This window comes from Elaeis guineensis, chromosome 7 (assembly GCF_000442705.2).
Source record: "Elaeis guineensis isolate ETL-2024a chromosome 7, EG11, whole genome shotgun sequence".
Lineage (NCBI taxonomy): Eukaryota > Viridiplantae > Streptophyta > Magnoliopsida > Arecales > Arecaceae > Elaeis > Elaeis guineensis.
Window position 1 is genome coordinate 59233891 of NC_025999.2, and position 24239 is coordinate 59258129.

General features: G+C 37.1%; 1 protein-coding gene across 1 annotated transcript in view; it reads left to right on the forward strand.

The window, feature by feature from the left end:
* The first annotated feature begins 4319 nt into the window (after window positions 1-4319).
* The window catches only part of LOC105034895 (transcription factor ICE1), a 50469-nt gene continuing 30549 nt past the window's right edge, over window positions 4320-24239 (forward strand). Inside the window, exon 1 of the mRNA XM_010910213.3 lies at window positions 4320-5621. Within this exon, the coding sequence (XP_010908515.3) occupies window positions 4491-5621 (1131 nt within the window). The 5' untranslated portion in view covers window positions 4320-4490. The remainder of the gene's footprint in view (window positions 5622-24239) is intronic.

Genomic DNA, 24239 nt, shown 5'->3' on the forward strand with positions numbered 1-24239 from the left:
ACATGGCACACAATGACCTATACTTGATATATCTATTATCTTTATAATAGCATATCATTTGATCATGAACAAGGTTTAAGGACTAGATGATATATCCTCCTATATCGATTCAAATAGTCTTAAAAATTTTATCATAAAATAGGAGGTCAAATAAGATATATACAGAGTGATGAAAAAATTAAATAATATTTATTATTTTAATAATTTATATAATATTATAATAATTAGCTCAACCATCGGCAGACTGACGATTGACTTTGAGATATAATTTTCAACAAAAATTATTGCTTCATTGATATTAAAATTTCTTGTTATATTGATAGAAAATAGAAAAAAAAATACAAGTTTACATATCTCTGACCTCGGTATGAGGATCAGCAGAGGCACTCGGGACAACCACAACTGGCTGTTTTGACTCCATTTGTGGTGAAGAAACTGGCTCAGCTTCGTTAGGAATGGATGCAGGTACAACCTTCAGAGGTGGAGTAGCTTCGAAGCGCTTTTCGACTGCCTCGACAGATGGTGGAGTCTCATCTCCTGTGGCTTCTCCTTTGGCCCCTCCTCCTCCTTCTTCTTCTTCATCCAGGATGCTTTGGTCTATCTTTGGAAAGCACGCAATGATCCTCCGATGGTAGATGTCTAGTCCAATGTTGAAGGCCTCCTGGTCGAAGTTGCATTTCTTCTAAGAGAACTCCTTGGACGTGCGAAAGGCTTCCACAGCTGTGTTCTCGACTTCAGCAACCCGATCCTTAGCCTTCTTCTCAATATCAGTGACTTTAGCCTACACCTCCAGCCATCTTTTCTTCTTTGAAGCCAAGTTGGCTTTGATCTCCCTTAGTGCCTTCTTTAGGTAGGTGATTTTGGCCTTAGCTACTTCCGCCTTGGACTTGGCTTCAGCAGCATCGGTATTGGCCTTGGCTTCAGAAGCTTTAGTAGCCTTGCATTTTTTCTGAGCCTCGGCCAATTTCATCTTAGTATCCCTCACTCTATTAATAAGGGCAGTGGCATAGTGGCCTATCTACATTCAGAGAGTGAGAAGTCCAAAAAAAAAAGGAAAAAGAGAAAAGAGAGGAAGAAGAAAGAACTTATCCGAATTATGGAGGATACCATCCGCTTCTGTTGCTTCGCAGAGCTCTCTCCTTCAACCTTTTCCAGACCATCATCAAAAAGCATTCTTCAGAAGATGTTATTGGTGGTCTTTCAATCATCGAAGACATCCCTGGTAGATCCTGTCTTCATTCCTTGGACACCCCTGCAAGGTTCGGTTCCATCGGGGTTGAATCAGTTTGAGGGGTAGACAGTGCAGCGGGCTTCAAGGGATGAGATTGGAGTGGAGAAACCGAAATCACCCCCACTTGAGCAAGGGTTGGGAAAGATGCTTCCTTGTGGCTTTCGTCCGAAGTCTTTGACTTCTTCTAGGCATTGGTGGATGAAGAGGGCACCTTTCTCTTCAACTAACCCTTCTTCAGTCTCTTTAGCTCTTCAGGCTTCATTTCTGCAATAAATGAGAAATCAATATCTGTAAAAATAAGAAGAACAAACATCAGAAAAATTGAAAAAATCTTCACCTTTGGAGTCGACCAGACTAATGCCAGCATTGAAGAGAGTCTGCTTCAATAACAACTCCCTTAGTGGGAGAATTTTATACCTCTTCAAGGTTATGGAGCACTTTAAATCTTCATCCTTTAGCTTCAATAGCTGAAAGGCAGAATCCCTCGATCGACCCCAATGTGAAAATCTTTACTCTTCAACAGAAGGGCCTGAAACAAAAAAGAATCAATCTTTCCAAACCATACACTAAAGAAGAAACCCTTTTTATCCAAGCAAAGACCTCTCTCAAAGGAGAGACATACCACCAATCACCAGTACACCTCTTTATAGAATAGAAGGATCGAAAAAGAGAAAGAGAAGGAGAAACCTCGACCTTGGAACAATGAGCTAGGAAGCCGATGATGAAAGGAAACAAGTTAGGAATGACAGAATAAAGAGAGATATCAAAGAAATGAAAGAGCTCAATAACAAAGAGATGGATGGGTAGTCTAAGTCTGACCTTGAAAGTCTCTTCATATAGGTCGATCCTACTAAGAGAAGGACTACCGATCCTATCAGTAGACCCAGGAGACTCTAATTCAAAAGAAGTTGGGTTCTCATATTGGGCATGGATGAGATGTAAGTCCTTCGAGCCCAATTTGGATTTAATTATATCAGAAATGAAGGGGGGCACAATACCACACCCTCTGCCCACATCAGTAAGAGCTTCTCTCGAAGAGAAAGATGACTCGAAAGACTAGCTCTCACCAAAACTCTCAAAACCCACCATTGAAAGATATAAGAAAGAGAACAGAAAGAAAAATAGACATAGAAGGGACAGTTGCACTAAAAAGGTGAAAAAGAGGTTAAGGAAGAAGAAAACGAACCTATGACAACAAGAGGTGAAGATGATGGATCAAAAGAGAGCCGTCGATGATCTGAAAAGACCTTCAAAGTAGTGAGGCAGCCAGAAATGCTTCTGGAACAAGAAGGCTGACTGGAGAAGAAGGGAAGAAAAATGTTTGAAAAAATCTGAAAGCATAAGGAAGAGAAGGTAAGGGATACAGTCCCCTTTTTATAGGCACAGAAGGACAGAAGGGCTCAGATATCGAATCTTGCTTAGCCATCCGATGATTAACATTTCACATGTATCCACTGGTCAGCCAGAAATAACAGTCGACTTATTAATGTTTGCCTCAGAAACAAAGCACGCCACCCTTCAAATTCTGCCAACTGCTCCACTTCCTACGGTCATGATTACCCGTTGAAGTGACTTTTCGTTCCGCCCAAAGGCTGTAGACGTAGTTTCAGTATGTCTTCGATTACCCATGTACTTCTTTCGTCCGCACCGAACTCGAGAGTAGGAAGGCATGTGTTGGAGGGTAATTTATCATCTAGACTGAAAATATAAATCAGGTGTATGATGAAACTTATAGGGCCAATGTCGCAACATTATTAGATGAATGTGCAACCTTGGAGGTACATACGTCTCTCTGATCTTTGGCAGGGTCGTATGAAGTCATCTAGTACATAACCTGGGATCTCTCGATCCTAGCTTCGGTCCCTGACGATCCTTGATTCCTGGCGATCATTTTAAGCAGAACACCGAAGTCCGGCTAATCCTGACTTCGGTCTCAGACTCCAGTTCCAACTGGCTCCAATCTATGCAATAGCCAACATCTGGACAAGTTGATATCTGACTTCTCATCTCATAACATAGCTGGCTCTAGCAACTTCCTTCCTTAGGCACTTGTGTCCATCGGACCACATTGAAGCCTCCATAAATGAAGTCGGTCCAACCCAATCTGTGTCCTTATTTTAAATTCAAAAGTGCCCATGACACCACAGCTAGCTTCGAAATAGACAAGGTAGGTGTAATCGTCCGATCTTGAGAATTTCGATCAAAAATCTCGCTATATCACACTTGAATCAGCTCCGTAATCTATCTGAAATGACTTTTCAGCCTTCACCTACAAAAGGACCTCAGGGGATCCCTAAGGCACGCGCACACAATCTCTCAAACACCCATTTTCTCTGTTTTTCTGAGATTGAACTTGAGTGTTGGAGGGTCTTCGTCAGAGCCAATTCGATCAGGACTTGCTTGTAGGTCGTTTCTCCAGAAGGACGTGCCATCGCTCTAGCTTTACCGATCGAGTCTCGGATTTCAGTGATAATAATAAAAAAATAATTTAGACACCTCTTAGGTGGATAAGATTTTTCTCTATTTCATAAATAAATACTATCCATGAAAAAATAATTTATCTATCTTAAAAAATATGAGAATATAAATAAATTAATTAATAAAAAAATTGATCAATTTTTTTATGATATTTATTCGTAAAAGAACAAACCTTAAGGTAAAGAATGAAACTCTATTGAGGTGGGAGTGGATCATTTGAACAGCATATGTCCTCTCGTATGCACTCCTAGCGATCAAAAATGTGTAATAAAACAAAATTATTTTTTAAAAATAATTTAAATAATTAGATGAAATTGCATGTTTTGGGACACGTGCATGTCGTAATAACTTATGTGTAGACTGCGGGGGTGGATTGCACATATCTGCTTTTTGACGGAACCTTCAAAACCGGACGCACGACTTACCAAAGCAAAAACCCAACGCACCCTGTTCCCGCTCCCTTTCCTTCCTAGCTGGCCTCCCCTCCCCCTTTTTTTTTTTTTTTTTTTTGGGTAGGAGTTGGTCTCTCGTCCCGTGCCTCAACCCGTATAAAAGGAAAACATTTACCCCTTCCCCAAAACGGTAAGCCTCCTCCCCGCCCCTGAAAAGGCAAGCTTTAAAGTTTTAAACCCCCTCCATCTTCTCTCTTATCACTTGCCTTCCTTTCATCCAGAGCTTTTAAGAGATTAAAGGAAACTACCGAAATCTTCTTTATTATTTAACTTTTTTTTCTTCTCGGGCTTTTAAGAGCGAAAGGAAACGGAGCAAAGTAGAGCAGGCGATGCTCTGGAGATTCAACTGTGCGACTTGGATGGAAAACTCTCGTGGATGTGGACGTGGACGTGGAGGTGGAGGCGGCGGAAGCAACGACGGCGCCAACCCCTCGTCCACCTTTGCCGCCTCCTCTGCCGTCTCTGGCAAGGGTCATGAGGACAAGCTGGATCTCCCCTCCTCTAATTCCCTCCTCAAGAATAATCGGTACCTGAGCGCCGCCGTCGCCGGCAGTGCCGCCAACCCCAACACCTCCTCCCACCGCTCCTTCAGTGCCCTCCAACCGTCGCAAGAGATGAAAGATTTAGCCTTTCCGTTCGACCGTCGTCCACCTATCTTGCCCCTCCTCTCGCCGGTGGACTCCTCCGCGGCCACCTTCCACCTCAACACCTCCGCCCCCTTCATCCCTTCCAAGGCCACCATTTCATCGTTCCTCGGCACTGCATGCTCCAACCCGTCCCACCTGAGCAGCGATGCCACCAAGTTCCCGCCGCTCACCAAGGCGTCGACGACTTTCCCTATTTTAATGGGCAGGGGAGGTGGTGGAGGGGCTTTGCGCCGTCCTGGAGTGGGGCCTGGTTTTGGCTCGGCTGCCCAATTCTCAAGCACTCGAGTGCCGGTGCTTGCCGAAAATGACTCTAGTTCTGGCTTCAGCACCAGCTTCCACCTCATGGGCTTTGATTCTTCTAAGAATTCGCCATTCTTAAACAGGTCTAAGGTGTTGAGACCTGTGGAGATCTTCTCCGAGGTGGGAGACCAGCAAACTTTGTTTCAGAAACGACCTGGCCCAGGTACAGGGCAGGGAAGCCAAGTCAGGAGTGCAATTGAAGGAGAGAAGGAGAAGACAAGGAGGGGCCCGGGGAGTAAGGAGGATGAGATAGACGAGCAACGCATTAATGGCTTGGGCCTTGCTAATGACTCGGAGGAGGCTGCAGCCGAGAACGCGAGAGATTTAGGCGATGGGAAGAAGAATGATGGTGGAAATACTTCGAATGCCAATAATACGTTTTCCGATGGTGGAGAAAAGGAAGGGAAGAAGAAGGGCCCCGGTGCGAAAAATCTGATGGCTGAGAGGAGGAGGAGGAAGAAGCTGAATGACCGGCTTTACATGCTCAGATCCGTTGTTCCAAGAATCAGCAAGGTGAGAACTTTGTCAACTCCATTCTTGGTAGATCTCTTGTTGTTTAGTTAATCATTTTGCTTCGAAATTAAACCGTCTTTTAGTTCTTAGTGAATCTAATATAGCTTGATGGCTTCTATATGAACAATATAATATTTGAATAACATTGACAATTGCATGAATTTCTTGACGATTGCTATCCAAAGAGTAGTGCTGGGTTCTATTTCATGTTGCTAAACTACTACATTCCGAAATTATTGATGCATGTGAGCCAACATTCATGAACCATCAACAACTAAACTCAACCAAGCCTTAGACCACAAACTAGTTAGGGTCAGCTGCATAAATCCTTTTCTTTGGTTCCATTCTATTTAAGACCATACTTTCTGAAAGACATAATAATATTAAATCTTTCCTTACTACTACATCCCATATAATTTTTGATTTATTTTTACACTTCTTCCTTCTATTGTATTAAATCACTATGTTCTACTAGCACATCCTATATTGTATATGTCTAGACTATCTAAGTCCTCTCAATTTATCCTCAATTGGTGTTTTCTTTACATTTGCATGAATGATTTTCTTTTTTATTGTATCTTTTTTTTTTAAAAATTACTATGCATCTATTTTAGCATTCTTATTTCGGCTATATTATATACTTATGTTATGCACAACTTGTTTCCTAAATACACAACATTCTATATTATAAAGTTAGGCTGGCCATATGGCTATCTATAACATTTTTCCAACAATATGGCAAGTATCATATAATCATATAATATTCTAGTTGCACTTATTCATTTTATCCGACCTACTTTAGGCATACAGACATTATTTTCCTCAATCTTTCATTCCTTATAAATAATCAAATCCTAAATAATGAAAATGATTATTCTTAGAAACTTTACGATCCTCAATTTTTAGTCACCTTTATTTCTATTTAAATTTTATTAAAACTATATTCCATGTATTCCATCTTGCTCCCACTTAATTTAAAAGTTTAGAGTTTAGTGCACTCCTTCATAATTACAATTTATAATTAACTTAAATCTTTGTTACATCCACTAAAAGTCTAAAACTATGTCATCTACAAATAGCATGTGGTCCTTTCATCACGTTAGTAAAATATTTTTATGTTGTTGGCTTTTGTTGTTTGGCTTATCAGCCTGGTATACATTGCTTTAAGCATCATGTAGTTTTGTTGTGTGAGCTTCTCCACAAAGTAAGATGTCATATGAATTGAGCTGCTCATGAGCAACTTGGGTCCATTTTGATTAAAGACTCAGCGAGCCAAGCTCACATCCCATGCTAAGGTTCAATTTCATACCAACCAAACCTGAACAGCCCTTGGCTCACAAAAACAAGTGGAAACTTGGGCTCAACTTAATAATAGGCTTCTATAATCAAAGGAGAACCCATGTGTTAATATGTATACTGTTACTGTTTGATTCGGTTAAGGTCGGAGAGAAAGCGGCTGAGCCTCATGCAGGGATGTTGGCGCTGGAGTAACCTGTAAAACAAGTTCAAATCAGAGATTTTTGCTTCGGCGAGGACCCACCCTCCAACGCTCAAGTTAGATTCAGAGAACAATAGGAGCAGCAACGAGTTCTCTAAGAGGGGTTGATTAACTTATCTTGATCATCGAAGTTTTGGTTGCTTATATAGAAGGCTATCGAATAGCTGGTCATACAGCTGTATAAAGATTGTGAGATTTCGAGATTGCAGAGCTATTCAACATGCTATAACAGACGAGATATTTTAGCTCTCAATCACTCTCGCAAGATTAGGAGAGTTGGTTACGCCTGAGTCTATCCACTCGGGGTGGACAGCTATCGTGCACATCATGAAGTGAGTCGATTTTGATAATAGGGATAGCCTATGCACTAAGGCATCGACCTACCGAGGTAACGGGGTGCGTCGGACAGACCATATGATAGACCAGACGCAAGCTGCTCTGTACTATATATGGCTTTGCTCTTAAGTCAGTAGTTCCAGTGATAGCTTAAAGATCTGAAATATCCCATGGTTGGCATGCTGATCTGAGGTATTACCGGTAACCGCTATAATACTATCCCCTATCTTGAGTTTGAAAATCAAACGAAAGGAGTATTCCGAAAGTTGTACCTCAGAACTGGGGATGTGCACTTTCATGTCTTCGCGAATGTCTGGCATTTAAAATTATTGCATCATCTTGGCACAATCATTGCAAATGATCGCAATTGATGGTGATGGAAAATCGATAATTCAAAGCATGTAATTTTAAAATTTTGCACAGTAAAAGATAGTAGATTAAATATTTTAATCTTCTATACATGCTTTAAATCAAATTTAAACTGTCTTTTAAGGATCTATGATATGAAATTTATATACAAAAATTTGATATAAAGAAAAAATTGCATTGGTCATATCGATGCCCTAGATCAGATCTAATTCTTAGATCTAATCGGATGAGTTCATAACTCATTATCTTTGTATGGATTGATGATCACTGCTGCTGATAGGCATGATACGAGATTTTTTCTAATGTCGAATAGCCACACAGCTCATCCGGCCTCTACAGGTTGTCCACTCGAAGCCTTGATCAAATCGTCCTTCCTGGGAGTGCAAGCTCGCACTGAAAGCTCTGGATGGCTGATTTAAGCTCCTTCCTTTGGATCACTCGGACTCTTTCAGATTAGAAGATCAAGCTACATGAGGAGGTGGTGGTGTGGGAGATTGAAATAAGATCCTCTTATATTTCTTCTCACACAAAAATCTAGAGCCGAAATCCTAGAACCCACCCTAGACCTCATGCCTAAAGAGAAAGATCTTTTTCTCTGTTTCTCACGCACAGAAACCCACCCCTGTTGCCCAGCTATGCAACCCAAGAGGGGAGGGGGGGGGTGAATTGGGTTTTTAAAATTTTAAAGTTAATTTAGAACTACAAAGATTAAGTAATAATAAGTAAGTTATATGTAGTAAGTGATTTAAGTTAAGTGTAGAATTGAGATGCAAAAATGCAAGAAAATAAAGAAATTTAGATAGAGAGCAATTAAGCACACCACAAACAATCAAGGTTTATAGTGGTTCGATGCCAACCTTGCACCTACATCCACTCTCCAAGCTCCTATTTAAAATTTAAATCCACTAAAATGTATTCAACAAGAATACAACGTGGCACCTCCGACTCTAGCTATCCCAAGCTAGAACACTTATTTTTTGGGTACAAGCCAATCCAATACAATCTGATTCAAGATTCGAATCAACCTATCTAAGTTTTGAAACCCTCCCAAAACTAAAGATTAAGATAAAAATAGAGTATAAGAGTTAATGATAAAGAAATACAAGTTTAGCTCCTTTAATGAGTAAATAAAATTTTAAGTACACTTTACACAATAAGAGAGAAGCTTTTCTGATTTTTCTCAAGGTTGTTGAAGACTTGATGAGCTCTTGAGGAGTTGGTGAACTTGAAATGAAAGCTTCTTTTGCTTGAAGAGGGCTTTTTGCTTAGGGTTGAAATGAATGCTTGAATCTCTTCTTTTTTTTTTCTCCTTTAAGTGTCTTTATATCTTCAACGGATGCTAGAGAGAAATCTGGATAGGATTAGAACCATTGGAGAGCATTAAATGAGCATTAAATATGACCAAAATGAGCGGAAAAATTAGTCGTTACAGAGATTTTCTATCACAGGGATCGACTCATAGGGTCGTCCCCTGCACAGGGATCGACCCCAAGGGTCAACCTCTATGGTGCAGAATAGAAAATGACTGTTCTATATCTTTGGCTTGCACAGACAACAGAGGTCGACTCATAGAGTCTTCCCCTTTGGGTGTGCCAGCTAAAAATAGCATGCCGTTCAGCCTTTTTTGACAGGGATCGACTTTAGGGGTCGATTCTTTTCTTTAAACTTGATTTTCTCTTAAAATATATATCCAAAAAATATAAAATTACCTTCAATAGATCACAAATCTTCTGTTCTTGCTCTTGAGGCTTTCGAATCAGAACTTGATAAAATTATGATTTTGCCCCTGAAATACAATAAATCTTTTTCAAGCCAAAATTATTAGTAACCCTCTCAAATATTTTGTAATCATCAAAATCAATTCATGGAGCAATAATCTTCCTCTTTTTGATGATGACAAAATACTTGAGCAAAAGTAGAATATAACATATATAAAGCATTGATTAAGAATTTTTAAATTTATGAAGATGCGTCACTTGAACATTGCAGCCAATTATTTGAATAAAATGTATCATGAGTAGTTTGAAGATTAGTTTAAAAATTGATTATAAAATTTTTTCTTTGATAAATTTACTTATTGTCCGATTTTATTTCTCTACTCTCCTTTTTGACAACATCAATTAAGATCTTAAGGGATTTTTAAAGAAAAATAAAAAAGACTCCTCCTTACTATAGCAATCATAAAGGACATTTCAATTTGCTCATATAGAAGATATTGCCATTCATAATATTTCATAGCACATATATGAGATATTTTTTATATCACATAATTAAGATATTTCAATTGATGCCATTCATAAAAATCAATCCAAATGACATTCATAGAAGTTAAAAGTATATATATATATATATATATATATATATATATATATATATATATATATCTAAAATATGACTGAAGAGTTATTAGATACATAAATGTCACTATACATAAGAGTCAAGCCAAAATACATAGACCATACAAAAGTCATGGGTAACAAAAAATATAACTATCCATGAGTCAATCAGCCAACAAATACAAAGGCCATAAGTTAGATCCTAGACATAAAAGACTAACTATGCTAGATCTAATAAATATCATGACTAGAGGCATCAGAATCAGAAGAGTTAGAGATATGATGAGGAGTCACAGGATCAAAGCTACGGGCACATCCTCGACCACGTCTGCCTCGGCCACGGATAGTATCGGCACGAGCAGAAGGGCGAGAAGGTCCTAGAGCCTGAGAAGATATGGACTCTACTAGGAGAACAAATCTGATGGTGTCTAATTATTCCAAAGCTCTCGATATGGATTGCATCAAGGTACCAATCTGAGTAGAGACAGCCCCACTGGAGTCCTTGATCTCTCTCCTCAAAAAATCAAAGCCACTCTCCAAAATACCTCGAAGCCTAGCCGCCTTTGCAGACAGGTTGGAGACCTCCGTGATGTCCTCATGTGGCTGGGGATGGGCTAAGGCTAATATCTATCTCTGCAAATCTAAAACTCTGCCCGTCAGTCTTAGAATACATCCCTCAAGCTCCTCAAGTCATGCGGACTGAGCTGTAAGCATCTGAAAGACAGTAGAGATATGAGGGATCATAGTCTGATCTGAAACAGCCTGAGATGTCGTCCTCTGAGTAAAATCTGAGGTGGCAAACTGCTGAGATAAGATAGAGGCAATCCACTGAAAAATCAACTGAATCTGATCGTCTATGAGTCTGACCACTGAAGGATCTACTCTGCTCCCTGACTGTGGTACAGAAGCATCCCTCCTTACCGACTCTGAGGGACCAGCCTCGTGATCAGACCTGAACTGAATATCAGGAGATGCTCTGTGATCACAAAGAGGTGAAGATGGTCCCTCCTCCTCTGCTCTCTCCTCAACACCCTTCGACCAACCACCATCAATTTTTGTAAAATCCATGTGGTGCAGTATGTGGCAGTTGATGGTGTCAGAATGTGATAATTTGGTGACTGCGTCCTCCTCAAAATAGACTTTGAACCTCCTAAAGACTAGGGTGAGTGCCATACCATAAGGCAGGTGAGCTTTAGACCTATTTAGGATCTCTCTCATAGCCTCAATCATCAGAGTAGGAAGGTTCAAGGGGGTCTCGGTGATCACATGGTACATGATGCATATATCCTTACCAGATAAGAGGTCATGCCTATCACTCCTAGGGATAAAATATTTGGTTATCATGTGTTGCAAAAGTCTCATCTCTACTAAAAGTATCCTTGCTTCTAATTTATTTAAATTTTCAGTAAATACTCTCCTTAAAATAATACTTAGTCCCTCTTCTTTGATTGGGAGCTCCATATGAGTATAACCTTCACAAGGTAAGTGCAAGATTTATCCCAAAAGTAATGGATCAAGAATAATATTAACACCTTTTACTGAAGACTTTACTGTTCCATTGTAGTAACTTAAATTTAAATAGAACTCTCTGACCAAATCAATATAAGTTTTTTCCTTCAATAGACAGTAAAACTTCCATCCTTGATTTTTAATTTTTGATCCAATTGAGAATCCCTCTTTTCCAAAAAACTTAAAATCTATGTTCTTCCCGAGTTCTACTTTTCGATTAGAGAGTGGTACCTTGCTTAGAATAAGTAGGGATGTGAAGATGCTGGAGTAGGACTTGAAATTGAGGTTGGAGTAGGAGAGGACTCAGCTGCCATTCTTTTTCTGCACACTTCCTCCTCTAATCCATGAGCAGACTTTTTTCTCTGCGGTAGCTTCAATTTGGAAACTATTTCGAACAAGAGAGACTTGCAAACATCTTAGGAGACCTAATGAGAGGTAGAGTGGAAAGGATTTTAGAGAAAAAATAAGATTTTGGAGAGATAGACCGCTGGTTTGGAGAAGAGGGTTTGAAGCTAGGGTAAGCTTGATCCGCCCAAACGAAGAAGAAAAAAAAAAGAGATTTAGTTCCTAAAAGGGGGATTTGAAGGGAAAAATCTGGTGGGAAGAGGGATTTTAAGAAAATTTTTGCGGTTGAGATAGAGAAGAGGGAGGATTTTTGTTTGGTGGGAAGAGGAAAATGAAAGGCAAAGGGTCGGCCTCTTAACTAATAGAGATTTCTCAATAAAACAGAGCACCCGATGGATTTTAATGAAAATTATAAGTTTACCCTAGGATCGATCCTGAGGGTCGACTCATGTCTAGGAAAATTCAAAAAAAATGATGAAAAAATTTCGAACAAATTTGAAACTTGAGAGAAGGGTATCTATTTAAGAGATTGATCATATGAAGGATAGTTTTGAGCTTTTAAGAAAGGAGAGAAGAAGATTGAGCTCAAAAATTTGGTTCAATAAATTTTTGGTAAAAAGAACTTGAAATCAGAAGGATACTTAAGTTGATGGATCAAGGATTCCTAGTTCTCTCCTAATTTCACAAAATCTATCTTCACTTAAGGCCTTGGTAAAGATGTCGCCAATTATTTTTCAGTACAAATATAATCAAGAATTATATCATTGGTTTGGACATGTTCTCTTATGAAATGATATCTAATTTCAATATGCTTTGATCTAGAGTGCTGAATTAAATTTTTAGTTAGATTAATAGCACTAGTGTTATCACATCTTATGGGAGTTTCATTGAGTTTGATGTCAAAGTCCTCAAGTTGTTGCTTAATCTATAAGATTTGAGCACAGCAACTTCCGACTGTAATGTATTCGGCCTCGTCCATAGATAGTACCATCGAATTTTGCTTTTTGCTAAACTAAGAGATTAAGTTAACTCCTAGAAATTGATAAGTTCCACTAGTACTTTTTTTATCTAATCTACATCCAGCAAAATCGGGATCTGAATATCTTATTAAGTCAATTGATGAGTCCTTAGAATACCATAATCTTAGAGTTTGTAGACCTTTTAAATATTTAAAAATTTTTTTAACTGCATTTAAATATGATTCTTTTGGATTTGATTGAAAACGAGCATATAGATAAATACTAAACATAATATCTGATCTACTAGTAGTTAAATACAATAAAGAACCAATCATGCCTCTATAAAATTTTAAGTCTACATTTTTATCTCCTTCATCCTTATCAAGCTTACATGATGGGCTCATGGGGGTACTAATTGCTTTGGAATCTTCCATTCCAAATCTTTTGAGTAGTTTTTTTGTGTACTTACTTTGGGTGATGGAAATCTCTTTCTTTGTTTGTTTGATTTGGAGTCTGAGAAAGAATGTAAGTTCTTCCATCGTGCTCATCTCGAACTCTCCCTGCATGAGTTTAGCAAAATCTTGACAAAGAGTTTTATTAGTAGACCCAAATATAATGTCATCAACATATATTTGTATAACTAAGATATCATCTTGATTTTTTTTAATGAAAAGAGTTGTATCTACATTTTTTCTTGAAAAACTATTATTAAGCAAAAATTTACTTAATCTTTCATACCAAGCCCTAGGTGCTTGTTTTAAATCATATAATGCTTTGTTTAATTTGAAAACATGATTAGAAAAAGCATAATTTTCAAAATCGAAGGATTATTCTACATATACTTTTTTAGTAATATAACCATTGAGAAAAGTACTTTTGACATCCATTTGGAATAACTTAAAATTCATAAAGCATGCATATGCAAGTAAAAGCCTAATTACTTCTAATCTAGCAACAGGTGCAAAGGTCTCATCAAAATCAATTTTCTCTTCTTGATTATAATCCTTTACAATCAATCTTACTTTATTCCTAATTATATTTCTATGTTCATCCAATTTATTCCTATATACCCATTTTGTGCCAATTACTGGATAATTTTTAGGTCTTGATACTAAAATCCATACATTATTTCTTTCAAATTGATTATGTTCCTCTTGCATTGCATTTATCCAATTATAATATTTTGCAGCTTCATCTATGGTTTTAGGTTTAAAATGAGAAACAAATGTAAAATAATTGTATGCATCTCTAAGTGAAGAACGAGTTCTTACTCATTGTGTAGGATCATCAATGATTAATTTTTTGGGGTGATTGTGATCATACCTCTATTCTTTGGATAGATCATTTGTACCTTAAGGTTGTTCTTGTTGTTCTTCATCTTCATCCTCTTGTTTGTTTTCATGTTCTTCTTCATTTTGAATTGTTGAGTCTTTTAGAGTGAGCTCCTTCATCCCTTCTATAAGAGGATCTGCATTATCAATATCTTCATTCTTCCTTGAAGGAAGATCATTAGTCTCATAAAAAATAACATGTATTGACTCCTCTACTACTAAAGTTCTTTTATTGAAAACTCTAAAAGTTTTGTTAGAAGAGGAGTAATAACCAAGAAAAATAGTTTCATTGGATTTTACATCAAATTTTTCTAATCTCTCTTTACCATTGTTCAAAATAAAACATCAGCAATCAAAAATATTAAAAAATACAACGTTTGGTTTTCTTCTTTTCCAAAGCTCATAGGGTATTTTCTTTAGAATTGATCTAATTAAAGCATGGTTTAAAATATAACATGTCGTGTTAATTGCTTCAGTCCAAAAGTATTTTGGTAGGTTGCTTTCACATAGTATGGTACGGGCCATTTCTTCAAGGATTTTATTTTTTTTTCTACTATCCTATTTTGTTGGGGTATCCTAAGTGCTAAAATGTTATGGTCAATGTCCTTTTCATCACAAAATTTTTCAAAATCTTGATTTTTAAATTCGGTTCCATGACTACTTTGAATATTTTGAATTGAAAAATCTTTTTCATTAGTAACTTTTCGATAAAATTTTAAGAACACATGAAAAATTTTATCCTTATGTGCCCAAAAGAAAATCCATGTAAAACGAGAGAAATCATCAATAATTACAAAGCCATATCATTTTCTACCTAAACTAGTAGTTCTAGTGGGTCCAAATAAATCCATGTGCAATAATTCTAATGGCCTGAAAGTTGAAACAATATTTTTGAATTTGAATGAGACTTTTATTTGTTTACCTAATTGGCATGTATCACAAATTTTATCTTTTTCAAAATTTAATTTAGGTAAACCGATAACCAATTCCTTTTTAATAAATTTTGAAAGTGAATGCATGCTAATATGTGCAAGCCTACGGTGCCAAAGCCAACTAGTCTCATTAATTTTGGCATTCAAGACTACTAGGCATTGCATGTTTATCTTGAAAAGATTATTCAAATCTACCATATAAACATTACCATGTCTATGCCCAACAAATTTAATACCTTCATCATTGGGACTAGTTATTATGCATAATGAAGATTCAAAAATAACTTTGTACCCTTTATCACAGAATTGATTAATGCTTAATAGATTATATTTCAAATCATCTACTAATAAAATATTTTCAATATACTTGAAGGGAGTGATACCAATGTTACCTATACCGATGATCTTTTTTTTGCTATGGTCTCTAAAGGTAACCATCCCTCCATCTTTTGCATCAAGTATGATGAATTGAGATTCATTACTGGTCATGTGTCTTGAGCACCCACTATCAAGATATCATTTTTGATTTGTTCCTTGGGATGCAAGATACACCTACATACAAAAATCAAGTTTTAACTTTAGGTACTCAAGTTTTCTTGGGTCTTCTTTGGTTAGTCACAATAGTTCCTTTTGGAACCCATATTTTTTTCATATTAAAATTTTCAGATTTGCTAGAGAAATATGTATAGGATTTGTGTCCTAGTTTATCACATTTAAAGCAAGTAATATTGAAAAACTTGTTGCTTGATGAGTTCACAAAGATATTTTCAAAAATTTTTATTTTTTTAAAGGGTTGTAGCCAAGACCGGCTTTATCATAAACGGCCTTTTGATTATCAAGTATCATTTGAAGTTTATTTGAACTTAGAGTGAATTTTTCTACCATAGATTTTAATTTAGCAATTTTATTTTTCAAGTTCAAATTTTCTTGTGTCAAGATTAATTTTTATTTGAAAAAATCTCATTTTCTTTTAGTAAAGACTGATTCTTTGATTTCAATTCTTTGTTCTTTACTCCTAACTTCTTTAGATCATTAACTAAATCATAAAATATTTCTTGAAGTTCTTCAAAAGTAAAGTCATTATGAGTTTCAACGTTTATCTCATTTTCATGTGCCATAAGGCACAAGTTGGCTTGTTCATGTGAATCTTCTTCTTTGGAGCTTGACTCATCACTATCACTCCATGTAGCCACCATAGCCTTTTTCTTGTACTTCTTGGAGCTCTTCTTAAGTTGTGGACATTCAGACCTAAAGTGCTCCAGATTCTTACATTCATAACAAATAAAGGGCTGCTCTTTATCCTTCTCCTTGCTATGCTCTTCTTTTGTAGGTGGCCTCTTCCTCATTCTTTATTTTTTTTTCTTCAAAAATTTTTTAAACTTTCTAGTGATGAGGGCTATTTCTTCATCTTGCTCTTCATTTTCTGTTTCATCGGATTCCTCATCGAGTTGAGCAGTAGATTTGAGGGTGATTGTCCTCTTCTTCTTGACATCTTCTTCTTGATGTTGTTTCATGCTTAGCTCGTGTGTCACTAGCGATCCTAGAATCTCCTTCAAGGATAAAATAGTCAGATCTTTGGCTTCTTGAATTACGGTCACTTTGGCCTCCCAAGTCTTTGGTAAAGACCTAAGAATCTTTCTCACAAGATCGCTGTTAGAATAAGACTTACCAAGACTTTTTAGATCATTAATAATATCCGTAAAATGAGTAAATATTTTAGTTATTGATTCATCATGCTCCATTTTAAAGAGTTCATATTTGTGCACAAGCATGTTAATTTTTGATTCCTTAACTTGATTAGTATCTTCATGTGTTATTTCTAACCTATCCCATATTTTTTTAACCGACATGCATATTGAAATGCGATTAAATTCATTAGCATCTAAAGCATAATATAAAATATTTATGATTTTAGCATTGAGTTGAGCTATTTTCTTGTCAACTTCATACCATTCTCTTTCGAGTTTGGTTGATTCTACACCATCAATTATCTTAGTAGATGTGTGTGATCCATTAACTATGGTACTCCATATATCATAGTCAAGTGTTTGAATAAAAATTTTCATCTAAGCTTTCCAATAGATGTAGTTTGACCCATTGAAAAGTGAAGGTCGGTCTGCGGACTACCCCTCGGTATTGAAGCACTAACTTGAGTTGCCATAGATCTTTAGCTCTTTGATGGTTAAATCAGAGTAGGGCTAGAGCACGGGCTCTGATACCACTTGTTGCCCAGTTATGCAATCCAAGAAGGGGTGAATTGGATTTTTAAAATTTTAAAATTAATTTAGAACCACAAGAATTAAGTAATAATAAACAAGTTATATGTAGTAAGTGATTTAAGCTAAGTGTAGAAATGAAATACAAGAATGCAAGAAAATAAAAAAATTTAGATAGAAAGCAGGTAAGCACACCACAAACAATCAAGATTTATAGTGGTTCGATCCTAACTTTGCACCTACATCACTCCCTAAGCTCCTACTTGAGAATTTAAATCTACTAAAATATATTCAACAAGAATACAACATCAGTACCTTCGACTCTAGCTATCCCAAGCTAGAATACTTATTTTTTGGATACAAGTCAACCCAATACAATCCGATTCAAGGTTCGGATGAACCTATCCAAGTTTTGAAATCCTCCCAAAACTAAAGATCAAGACAAAAATAGAGTATAAGAGTTAATAACAAAGACATATAAGTTTAGCTCCTTTGATGAGCAAATAAAACTTTTAGTACACTTTACACAACAAGGGAGAAGCTTTTCTGATTTTTTTCAAGATTATTGAAGACTTGAATGAGCTCTTGAGGGGTTGGTGAATTTGAAATGAAAACTTCTTTTGCTTGAAGAGGGCTTTTTGCTTAGGATTGAAATGAATGCTTGAATCTCTTCTCTTTTTCTCTCTTTTAAGTGCCTTTTTATCTTCAATGGATGCTAGGGAGAAATTTGGACAGGATTAAAGCCGTTGGAGAGCATTAAATGAGCATTAAATATGGCTAAAATGAGCTGAAAAATTAGCTGTTACAGAGATTTTTCATCGTAGGGGTCGACTCATAGGGTCATCCCCTGCACAGGGATCGACTCATAGGGTCGTACCTTTTGGGTGTGTCAGCCAAAAATAGCGTGCCGTCTAGCCCTTTTGATAGGAATCGACCTTAGGGGTCGACCCTTTTCTTTAAACTTGATTTTTTCTCAAAATATACATCCAAAAAATATGAAATTACCTCCAATAGATCACAAATATTCTGTTCTTGCTCTTGAGGCTTTTGAATCAAAACTTGATAAAATTATGATTTTATCCTTGAAATACAATAAATCTTTTTTCAAGCCAAAATCATTAGTAACCCCTCAAATATTTTATAATCATCAAAATCAATTCATGGAGCAATAAGCCCCTCTCTGATTTTTCACGCTCCAACTTAGATGTTTCTCACAAAAAATTCAATCTTTTTTGTCACACAAAATTTCATCCCTTCTTAAGGTGGTGTTTCATGAAAGATAAAGGTAAGATAAGGTGGTTTGGTTTAAGTTTAAAGGATGATTTATGCTTATTACCTATTCAAATCAAATTTGAATCAACCTTCAACCAAAATTTATCCTTATCCATGGAGCTCAGAAAATGGGTGACAAATATCTGAATGGCATGAAAAAATTCATGCAAGAACCAATTTCATGCATGAGAAGAGTGGTCGGCATTTAGGGAAGAGTCCAACTTGATTTGGACTCCAAGTTCAAATCCAAATTCAAACCATTTGAACTTAGATTTTAAACCAACCAAATCCTAATTCAAAGGAGATCAGAAAGTGGGTGACATTCACTTTTGGGCATGAGAAAAAATTCACATAAGAATATTTCTTGCATGGAGAAAAGAAGGGTGCAATGATGAGGTGGCACATGAGCTTGGTTCAAACTAATTCAAATTCAAATTTTATCCAATTAGGTTCTTAACCAAACTAAATTAGGTTGGATCTAATTAGACCATTGAAACTAATCTAATTAGATAATAAATTACCTCAATTAAATTTTAATCAAATCAAAAATTAATCGAGATCAAGTCTCGATCAAATCAAAAATTGAACACTCTTAGCGATTAGGTCATCTTATAGGCTAATTGGATCAAATTAAATTGAATCTAATTCAATTAGATTTGATCTAAATCTCAATGCTTAATCAAATTGAGTTAATTAGCAATATAATCGCTAATCAATTTTTATATAATTCATCAACAATTAGCAAATTAATTTATTACAATTTTTGCACAAGATTAATCATTAATCGAATTGATGATTATATCCTAGAATGATTCTCAATCGTCAATCAGCTACATGATCAGTCAGAGATTTTTTTTGAGTGTAATCTCATTAGTTTGAATCTAAGTCGATAGCACAGGAGCAATCTTCTTATACCAATCAAAGTGATCATTTAACAATGGTACCCGATGTCTGGATAGGTTGAAAGATTACAAAGCAACATTCAAGAACTTATGGCATATGGTTATCGTATAATTCATCTCTTTGATCCAAATGCTCAAGATAACCTAGAGTTTAACTATCAACTTTGAAAAGATCATCTATATTATATTTCAACTTTTTCAATCCATCACATGGATTATTCTGATTGAGATTTTACTGAATTGAAGCACACTGATGCATTAACTCCTACTTATTCGGAGGAGTCAATTCCATCTTGACTCACACACCGACTTTGCAAGTACTTGACTGTGCTAAAAAATCTTTCATTATTGAATTAAAAATTTAGATAGTCTGACACCAAAGTACAGTGAGTTGTTTGTAAGTTATCATGATGATCTTAGGTCAGTAGGACACTTATACCCATATCCTTCATGAGTTACTCTTGATAGCAGAGTGCTCAGTAGTTGATCATGTTCAGTGAGATGTACCCTTATGTCTTACTTGCATGTCATGCTAGTATCTCCATACTTCTTGGTAAGAGAACAACCAACGCATATGACACACAACGATCTATACTTGATATAGCTATCGTCCTAATAATAACGTATCATTTGGTCATAAATAAAGTTTAAGGATTAAACGATATGTCCTCCTATATTGATTGAAATAGTTCTAAGGATTTCATCATAAAATAGGAGTTCAAATAAGATGTACATAGAGTGATGAGAAATTAAATAATATTTATTATTTTAATAATTTATATATAATTATAATAATTAGCTTAACCGTTAACAGGCTAATAATTGGTTTTGAGACATAATTTTTAACAGATGGGATGCCACAAGTAGAGCCATCAAAATGAGTCGTGACCTGCGGACCGGCCCGTTTAGGCCCTCAAAATAGTAGGATCGGGCTAGTATTTTGGTAGCCCATTTAACAAAAGGGCTTTTTAGCTCAATCCGTTTATGGCCCGACCCATGAAGGACTGGTCCATCTAGCCTGCAGGCCGATCCATTTATTTTTTTTTTTTAAAAAGAGGCATAATTTTGGTGTAGCTCTAGTTTTATTTGTTCTTGATATATTTTGTTCTTCTTCTTGTCCCTCTTTCTCATATACTAATGCTAACCATCTTCCTCTAATTTATTGAATAGAAGTAATTAAGCCCCAGGTCTAATTATCTCTCTAGAAAAAGAAAGTCCACATGCCCTTCCCAGCTCCCATCATATTAGGATTGGTTCTTCATGCTCGCTCTCATTTACACCCATAATTGGTTACATGACTTTGTTCATGATGGTAATATCTTTTTTTATAATTTAAGATAAGAATTTGAATTTAGTTGGATGCAAAATAGTTTTTTTTCTAACTCTTTATTAATCTTTGTTATTTATTACTTATGGATTATAGATGAAGATGATGTTTCAAGCACAAAAGTTGATGCAAATTTGCCAAAATAAAATTATCAAGATTCTAATATTATAATTAAGGAAGATGAGGATGATTATTGATTAATAAAATATTGATGACAAACATCTTGTAGCAAAAATCTTGAGAATAGGGACTGAATTTCAATAGTTGGACTCAATGCCATTTAAACAATATTTATTACTTATTAGTTTATTTGATTTTGTAGAGTTTAATTAGTTTGCGTTGTTTTTTTCTTGTGAAGAATAGAGATTATGATATTATTACAAATTTTTTAGAGTTATTTCATATTTAATTTTGATGTTTTAAAATTTGATGTAAGGATTGGTTTTATTTATTTATTTGATGAAGTATTATATTTGAGAATTTTTAAATTTATTATAATTTTTTAATTATTTTAATTTTTTGGTTAGTTATAAGGGCTGGCCCATTTAGACCCTTCACTTATAAGGACTAGGACTTGGCTACCTATTTGATGGTCCTTTTATCAAAAGGATATTTTTGGTCCGACCCTAATGGCCCTGGCTCGTGAAGGCTGGCCCTTCACAAGCCAGGCCAGTCTATTTTGATGACTGTACCCACAACTATTGATTTTCTTAAAACTTTAATTTCTTAGGCGATGGCTTTTTGTCTTCATTTTCAATCTCTTTTTAAATCAGACTCCTGGGTATTTAGTCAGAGAAAAGTAATCGCAAGACTTTCCTATTTCAAACTTTTACGTGATCCTCAGAGGCAAGATGAGCTCAGAACTCGTGAGGAAGCTTGAATTGGCATTGGCCTGAAAGAAACAAGCCAAGGGCGACCGTCAGTCCTTCAGCTCTAGTGGATGGCTATGCCCAAGCTCCAGCCATTAGATCGACTCCTACAGCAATGAGAGATAAAAATCCCCTCAGTTGTTGAATCAACAGTTGCTCCATTAGAGGATGTGGTGAAAACTCCACTGTAAGGGGTTTCGGCCAAAAAAGAGATGTCGACCGAGAGGGCGAAAACGGCGGGAACAACTAATAGCCCCACAGAAGTTTTGGCTACGGCAACACAGGTGGAGGATGCGATTAGTCATCCTGAGGGGGCTCCAAAAATGGTGATAGAAATCAAGGAGTCTCCAGAGCCGGCACCTCCAGTCGAGCACCCTCCCTCCACCATTACACAAGTGGGTCCCTTACAACTGATGCCTCCTGCCCGTTTCACGGTTGAAGACCCCCAAGCCATGGCTAGACTTTTGAAGGACTTTCTTCCTTTATTCAAGGGGCAACTTTTAGATGGACAAGGAGCGCAATAGTAGATGTTGGATGCCCTCAGATCTCTCATCCAGATAGGAAGTCCTGGGGCATCTTCTTTTAACCCCCTATAACCTACGATATCTTGATATTTATTTACAAAATTTTGCATAGGTGGGGCATTACCTAGCTAGCTTCATCGGTTCCACCCCTGGTGCTTTGGCATTGGAGTTTACAGCTACGAGGGTGGAAATGGACTTGCTGAGGTATCAGTTGGAGCAGACGGAGAGCAAAAATGGTGAGCTGGTGAAGGAGCTTAGCTCTTCTGAAGAGGCCCTCCAAGAAGCTCAGGAGATGATCAACCATCGGGATGATGAGTTGAGGAGGGTTGAAAGGAGAATTGAAGACCTCGAGAGGCAAAGGTCAAGGGCTGAAAGAGATTGACACCGTGCCTGTGATGACTTGGAGAGCTTGAGGAGGACATTTGGAGGGAACAGAAGCTGGGATTATACTCTCTTCGAGGCCCATGATTTCCCTAAAAGTCCCAGCAGGAGTTCATCTAAGAGGATTAGGATTTCAAGCGATGCAAGCCACAGAGAGAAGACACCTCGGAGGAGTGAGGGTTCTGCCTCTAAGAGAATCCAAGTGACTCCAAAGTCGATTGCGCCTCAAGCTAACCTTCAAGAGGTTTTATCAACAGTGAAGCACTTGAAGGAGAGGCTGAACGAGGAGGAAAAGAATAACTGCCACCTCTGGTGCGAGCTTACAAATCAGGAGCGCCTAACCAAGAACACCGAGAGAGGGGAAGGCATCTAGCAAAAAAAGGGGTTGAAATTATAAACTAGGGTTGCAAGATGACATTTTTTATGGGTTTTGAGAGATGTAAAGCAATGGCCCGAACGTATCTTCCTGCAGATGTTATCGAGCTCCTTTAGGCCGATTGTATGGACGAGAGGTTGTTAGCCATAGCGGTGGATAGCGCGAAGAAATTTGCAAGGGTAGCATGCTACTCCACTGAATCAAATAAGGTCTATGCTACCGTTCAGACTGAAGAAGCTACCGGTGCCAAGCAAGACTGTTCCGAAGCAAACTGTCCTGACGGTGCTTCAATGTAATGGTTTTTTTTGGATCCAAGTGATATAATCAAATTTTGCATAAAAATGAATGAAATTCATCCTTTACTGTTAAAGTTTACCATGTGCTTGACTTGATGTGAGCAGTGTTGATTGAATCGCAAGCTAAGCCAAATATGATCCGAGCCACAATTCGGGTTACCACCCGAGGTAAATGGCATTCCAAAAAATCTTCATCACCCATTGTGAGGGTTTCTAAAAAGATTAAAATTTTAATCACCCACACGTAGCAAATACCACCGCACATCTCCCACATCTCTTCGATAGTGGTGCAGAGCATAATTTACCTGTCGCTGGCATTAACTACTAAATCGACGGTAGGAGCTGCAGTAGCCACGTGTCAGGTGTCCGTTCAAATTTTGCCAATTCATGTCTCAAGTAATTAATGCTTTGAAAAGAAATATCATTTAGAGATTACCTTGATCTCGGGTCTATTTAAGGTTCAGGCGGTACAGGCCTTTAGGGTTTTTGACTATCCATTTCTTGTTGCTGTAAATTTTCTTCTTCTCCCCTCTTTGCTTCTGAGAATTTTCTTTCATGACGGGAATGGCTTTCAGAGACCCCAACTTTGCGCCGTTGGGGTTCCGATCAGAGCTAATCGAGAGGGATATAACACTACTACATGAGCAGTTTCAGGTTCCCTCATCATTCCAGTTGGAGGTTTTGGGGTTGAACAATCGGGTCTGCCAACCACCTCCAAGTCGGATGAGTCTCTATGAGGAGTGCTTTCGGGTCGGATTGCAGTTTCCTCTTCATCCCTTCTTTATAGCTCTCTTTTAATACTTCGAGATGTCGTCATGCTCGATGGTCCCAAACTCGTGG